Source organism: Sorex fumeus, unplaced genomic scaffold (assembly GCF_029834395.1).
Source record: "Sorex fumeus unplaced genomic scaffold, SorFum_2.1 ptg000013l, whole genome shotgun sequence".
Lineage (NCBI taxonomy): Eukaryota > Metazoa > Chordata > Mammalia > Eulipotyphla > Soricidae > Sorex > Sorex fumeus.
In genome coordinates, this window is record NW_026606070.1 from 11,604,922 (window position 1) to 11,611,786 (window position 6,865).

General features: G+C 57.6%; 1 protein-coding gene across 1 annotated transcript; it reads left to right on the forward strand.

Moving 5' to 3' along the window:
* The first annotated feature begins 769 nt into the window (after positions 1-769).
* Positions 770-3,515, forward strand: SOWAHB (sosondowah ankyrin repeat domain family member B). The gene is given in 2 exon segments (XM_056111294.1): positions 770-1,802; positions 1,804-3,515. Coding segments are annotated over 2 exon segments (2,223 nt in total). The 5' UTR covers positions 770-926; the 3' UTR covers positions 3,151-3,515.
* Positions 3,516-6,865: the final 3,350 nt, after the last annotated feature.

The window sequence follows — 6,865 nt, forward strand, 5'->3', positions numbered from 1 at the left end:
CACACTTGCAGTGAAAACAAAGTAACACCAGGCATCTGCTACATCCCGGGAATCACAGCCGCGGCGGCAATCCAGGCTGAGAGAGAGAGAGAGAGACAGAAGCCCAAAGAGGAAGGTCCCTTCGTAAGCGCGTGACAGCTCGTTTCTGCACACACTTGAGCCTTGGGGGCCCCTTCAGGAGCGCCCCAAGAGTGTCCCCAGGGGCAGCCCCAGGTCCAGAGAGGTCTGTTTAGGATGCTGAGCCAGCCGCGCCCCGCCCCCACCCCCAGGCAGCCTCGGGGTGGGGGTGTGAAATGACTCAAGCCGCGGCAGCAAAAAAACAGGCCCCTTTGGGGACGAACGAACCGCAGAAGCCGGGTTAAGTGGCACCTGCTTTTCCCCACGCCCGGAGCGGGCAGGAACCGGTCTGCGGCGGCTCTCGCGTCCCGACACCCGGAGGGGCGGCGGGTCCCCTACCTGCCCGCGCCCCGCTGCAGGCCACCCCCCCCACCCCACCCCGCGCGCCCCGCATCTCACCTAGCGCCGCGCGCGCGGGCTCCGCGCCGCCTGACTCACCCCGGATGGGCGGCAGGGGTGCGGGGAGGAGGGCCGGGTGGAGGCGGGCCGGGCCCTGCCCCCGCGAGTCAGGCAGGAGGCGTCGCCGGCGAGCAGGTGAAACTGACTCGGACCTAGCCCGGGAACTTTCGCTCCGGACGCGGCGCCCAGGGGCGGCGCGGGGCGGGGCAGGGGTGGGGGGCGCTGCTCCCCGGCACCTTGGGGAGAAGGGGTGCGAAGGGGAGGGGACGCGGGGCCCTCCCGGCGCGCCAGCCCGCGCGGCTGATGGAGGCGGGTGGCGCCGCCCCGGGCGCAGGTGACACACGCCAGGCCGGGGCCGCCGAGCGCCGAGAGGACGAGACGCGGCGGGCCCGGGGCCCTCGGGGACGGAGATGGCCCGCGAGCTGAGCCAGGAGGCGCTCCTGGACTTCCTGTGCCAGGCCGGGGGCCGAGTGACCAACGCCGCCTTGCTGGGCCACTTCAAGCGCTTCCTGCGAGACCCCGACGCGCCCCCCGGCCAGCACCAGCGCCGCCGCGAGCTCTTCAAGGGCTTCGTGAACTCGGTCGCCGCAGTGCGCCAGGACCCCGACGGCACCAAGTACGTGGTGCTCAAGAGGAGGTACCGGGACCTGCTGGGGGAGGAGGGGCTGCAGCCCGCCGGCGACCCGCCCCCGGCCACCGCCGCCGCCGCCCCCCGCCCCGGCCCGCCGCGACCCCCGCAGCAGTCCCGGCGGCGGCGGCGCCACCCGGAGCCGGAGGAGGAGCCGCCAGGTGCCGACGCAGGTGGCCCCGGGCCCCGGGAGGCGGCGCGCAGGGGCGGCGGGGACAGCTCCCGCCAGCCCGTGCCCTTGGGCGCGGCGGAGTCGCCGCGCGGCCGCCGCGGCCGGGAGTGTGTCCAGAACGGCCTGGGGGAGACCCCCGGACCCCCCGCCGCGGCCGCTGCCGCCGGAGCCCACCCGCGGCCGCGGGAAGACGCGCGCGCCCCGCCCCCGCCCGGGCCCGCCGCGCCCCGCTCGCCCCCTACGACGGTGGAAACTGCCAGCGGCCCGGCCTCGCCGCCCGCCCCCCGGTCCCGACCTGCTTCGCCTGCCGAATCCCCGGAGCCGCTGAGCGGGGTGTCCCCGCGCCGACCCACCCTGCAGCAGCAGCAGCAGCGCACCCGAGAGTGGGTGGCCAGACACCGCCAGGTGCCCAGGGCCAGCGAGCAGGGCCCGACCCGCGCGTGGTGTGTGCTGCCCGACTCGTTCCCCGGGCTCCCCCCGGAGCTGGACTTAGGGCGGCCGACCCCCAGCGCCGCCCCCCTGGGCCCCCCCTCTTGCCTCTCATCCCTGCGTTCCTGCTGGTCCCGGATCCTGGCCCGGGGACTCGCCCGTGCCAATCTTCCGCAGCATCCGTTGCCAGCTGTCCCTCCAAGATCTGGAGGACTTCGTGGACCAAGAGAGCCACAGCAGCGAGGAGAGCAGCAGCGGGCCCAAAGAGTCCCCCGGGGGTTCCGAAGAGGGCTTGCAGGTGGCCCCGGGCCCCTCGGAGGGGAGAAAGCTCAGGAATCCGGTGGGGGACCGTTCTCCGAAGGAAGCGCGCCTCGACCGCACCCCGCAGGACCTCAGGAGCCGACAGGAGGGTCCCCTCTCCCCGCAAGTCCTGGCTAGGGCTAACGGGCTTGCTGGTCACCCCCAGGAACCTCTGCCCTGGCCCGCCCCCAGGTTCAGGAGGTCCCTCCGGAGGAGCTCCCGGACCCCGAGAGCCAGACTGTCGTCGTCGGATGAGGAGCGCCTGGAGGAGGACGTGCTCAGAAGGAGCCGGCGCCCACCGCGCTCCAGGAAGCCCTCCCGGGCAGGGGCGGCGTCCAGCCCGCGGGTGGACACTGCCCTGACACTCAGGCCCGCAGACTCGAAGGCGCTGGTTGTCGCAGAGAGGGGCGGCCCGGCGGACCTCTGGGCGCCGGCTCGGGAGAGGCCTGCAGCTCTGGCACCCTACAGGCCCGTTGAACACAAGTCGTCCCTGGTGCCTCTGGACGCGCGGGAGCACGAGTGGATCGTGATGCTGGCCTGTGGCTCTTGGGGCCGGGTGTGGGCATTGTTCCTTGAGGAGCCCCAGCTGGCCCTGCACCGAGACTTCCTGACGGGCTTCACGGCCTTGCACTGGATAGCCAAACACGGGAACCTCGAGGCTCTGCAGGAGTTGGTCTCGGGGGCGCAGGAAACGGGGATAACGCTGGATGTCAATGTGAAATCCAGCTGTGGGTACACGCCACTGCACCTTGCGGCCATTCACGGCCACCACGGGGTCATCAGAATGCTGGTGCAGAGGCTGGCCTCGCGGGTGCATGTCCGGGACAGCAGTGGGAAGAAGCCCTGGCAGTACCTGAGCAGTAATACCTCTGGGGAAGTATGGCAGCTACTGGGAGGCCCTCGTGGCAAGCCTATCTTCCCCGTCTACTCCTTAGTCTCAAGCTCCTCCCCCACTAGGAAGGTGAGGAGCCAGGAAATAGCTAGAAATGTCACCCGTAAGACTTCCCTGGCTGCTCTCCTCAAAAGTCAGCACCACAAATGGAAAATGGCCAACCAGCATGAGAAATTCCCCGCCCTCAGAGAGAGGGAAGAGTACAGTGATTGAGAAGGGGCCGCTCTCCAATAAGCAGCCGCTGCCCCCCTACTCTGGGCTGATGGCTTTCAGGGGGCATCAGAAAACGGGCTGAGCCGTTGGTTAAAAGTGAGTCGGAGAAGCTGGCCTGCCTGGTGTTCTCCAGCTTGGTTTGGATCTAGGTCCTCCATATCCCAGACCTTGGGGCTCACCCCTGCTTTCTGAGGGCTCAAGTCCTTGGGTCAGTGAAGCTTAGACAAGGACAGAATAGGCGCTTAAAGCCTAGGAGGTGATCTTTCTCTTCCTATGGCGCCATGCACCTACCTGGGCAGAGAAAGCCTTATCATGCCTGAAGGAGCAATCCCAAGTCTTGGCCCCAGAGGGAACAGATGTCTAATAAGTAGGGAGGCAAGTTGAAGAATTGAGGAAACTCCAGCAAAATCCTCCCCAGCCAATCGGCCAGTCTCTCACTGGCTTCTATTCATTTGGAGGATGAATCTTGGCTGAATGTGAAAAGTATACCATCTGAAATATGATGGCTCTCTCTCTCTCTCTCTCTCTCTCTCTCTCTCTCTCTCTCTTTCTCTCTCTCTCCCTCTCTGACTCAGTGTTTTGAATACCTCCCCGCTCAAGGGCTGCTCCAGTGCAGTTAGTTTCTTGGGACTTGCTCCTGCCAGTGCTCAGGGAACTGTGTGGTGTTGGAGATCAAACTTTTGAGCGATCTACCTGGCCTCTTCACTGTCGCTGTCTCACCATCTCTGCTTTCAAATCAGAGAAATAAAATTACTACTGGACAGTAGAACTTGAGCTAAGGAATTCCTCCCCCCTGTTCTCTGGCTGTCCTCTGCAGTCTGTTGTGGCTAATTCATGAAATTAGTGCCTCTTTGGGCCTCCATTCCACTCAACCGATAAGAAGTTGAGTTTGATGGCTGGCCCTGCTTAATACATGTTTCTTTCTGAATCAACTTAAAGGGAACTTTCTAAGTATACAAGCGTGCGGTTCACTGACATAGCAAATGAAAGTCTTTCATGGGGACTCCCATGGAACAAACAGCAGAACTCTCATTCACAGTTCTCAATAGGAGAAATGGCCAAGGTTCATACTCATGAAAAGAACCCAGTGATTCCAATCTGGGAGAACAATAAGAACCTCCAATAGGAGTCATCTCAGCTGCTAAATATAATTTTCTTTGCACTAAACTTATTGCCAATAAAGATTAAATATTAGCTTTGATGTGGTGTCTAGCTAAAGGAAGTGCACCTTTTAACTGACTGTGATGGGACTGATCTTCATGGGCCCATGCAATTAGAGAGTGTTAGTAGTTTAGAAACTGCCGTAGAACATCAAGATTTCAGATTGTAAATCGAAAGAGGGCCCGAAAAGGACGTGCCCAAGTGGAAACTGTTCGTTTTTTATGGAAATATTTCCTTATGCTGTTGTTGTATGATGTTGTATGTTTAAAAAAAAAAGTATTTTTGTCTTTCTTCTGGTTATTTCCCCCAGTAAAATATCAATAAATCTTTATAATTTATTGTTCTTATACAGATTCACATTCTTCTTTTATTTTGGTCTTCTTTTATTTTGGTCACCCAGCAGTGTGCAGAAAGTACTCCTGGCTCTGTGCTCAAGAGTCCATATGTGTGTGTGTGTGTGTGTGTGTGTGTGTGTGTGTGTGTGTGTGTGTGTATGGAGAGAGAGTGCTGAGGGGATCATGGACCAAACAGGGTGTAACTGCATGCAAAGAAGATGCCTTATCCCCTATATGCTCTTCTGCCCGGTTTGCGTTCTTCTTTACAAAACCATACCACGGTGTGTGTCAAGGTTTTATTTCTTTGTCGTTTCCCTTTGTTGCCTGTGGAGATTCCAACAGGGGCCTGTGAAGTGGGGATGGGAGAGGTGGCAGCCTCAAAAAAGAAACCGACTGCTTTTCTCACCCACTTCTGTCACCCAGGACAGTGCCTGGGAGGTTGAGGGCCCATGAGTCTGCTGTGAGCCGCTGCACATCAGCAGTGCCCACGGCCCGCCAGCCCCACCAGGCAGCAGTAAAGCTGCCCCTGGAGTCGACTTGCGCTGCCCAGCCTTGGCGACGATCCCCTCCACCTTCATTTCTCAGGGATCTCTGGACTCAGGGTGGAGTGAGGAATTGCTCTGTGCACAGTCAGTCCGAAACCTTCCCCAGGCTTTTTGGGTTTGTTGCCTTACCCTCCTATCAAGAATTGCAGGACGAGATGACAGTGAAGTTTAGCCGTTTTATTGGGAAATAAAGGGAGGTAAAAAGAAGTAAGTGAAGGGAAATACTCAAGAGAAAACCCGGGATTCTCCAGAGTGGGGAGGGCTGGTACCCATGCCAGTGCTAAAGTATGAAAGGACAGACGCGGGTGGCATATGCACTGGCGCCATGAGTGCAGGCAATGTGGGTACAGGCGACTCAACACGCTTTCCCTTCGCCCAAGTGAATTCATACACACTTTTCCCCAGCTGCGCCACCCCAGTCTTTTGCTAGGACCAAAGGGCGGTTTGGAGCGACTGGTGGTCGTTTGCTCTTCCCTACCTGGCCATGACTGCTGGCTGTGCCAGCACCTCTCTGCCCACCAGTCACCTCTTTTCTCAGGAAGCCTCTTTGCACTTGGCCCGGAATTCTGCATGGTTTCTAGGCTCCAGAGATGGGTCCTTTTCTCTCAAAGGCCTCCATGTCTTCTGGCTGGTTCAGGTTTTAAAAACTTGTCCCCACCCCCACCAAATAAATGACCAGACCCTCCCTATTACCTGCCTGTAACACCTTTATCATTCTGCTGAAATCAGTGCCCCTGTTATTTTAGAAAACAGACACAAGTAGGCATAAGAAATAAACCTAAGCTGTGTTTTTCCAAAAAGGTTATAAAATGTCAAAATCATGAAACAAGAGGGGCTGGAGCGATAGCACAGCGGGCAGGGCATTTGCCTTCCATGAGACCGATCCACCTCCCATATGGTCCCCGGAGCACCACCAGGAGTGATTCCTGAGTGCAGAGCCAGGAATGTCTCCTGAGCATCACCGGGTGTGACCCCCTCCCACAAAAAAAAAAAAAAAGCAAAAAAAAAACATGAAACAAGAAAAGTATCACAAAACCAACTAAAAAGTAAAAGAAGATTTTTATTTTAATGTCTCTTTATCACTATATTGATGTATTAAATTAATATATTTTGCTTAGTGCTATGGGGGTTTATTATGACTGAGTAGAATTTGACTTCTTCCATTTTGAAGTTAATATCTAATAAGATTTTTTTTATTGACTTGTGCCATATCTTAGCCCCAAGTTGTCTCTTAAAGCTATGTTACATCAGATAGAAGTTTTTAGAAAGAAGCAAAGAGGGAGGAGGAAATACCAAGAATAAAGACAGAACAACCACATGAAAGGAAAATACAAAGTTCCTAAGTAAAAAACTAAATGTACTTAGGGATGTTGGAAGAGATATTCTTTGGGGTTGGGACAACCAGAGAGGGCTTCCTGGAGGCCAGCCCCTAAGTAAAAGATTCCTGCTTTCCGAAGGAACCAGCTTTGTTGGTTCTACCACATTCTTGGCTTCAGCTTCACTATGTGATTTGCATAGCACAGGTATTGGCTGATTACTCATTGGTCAGAACACTGTCCAGGGTCTCAGCTTGGTTCTCATGAGGAGTTGTCAGGTCTCTCTGACCTTTGCCTGTACATCACAGCTGTGATCAACTCTCTTACTTGACCAACATGTATGTTGGGATGGGTCAGG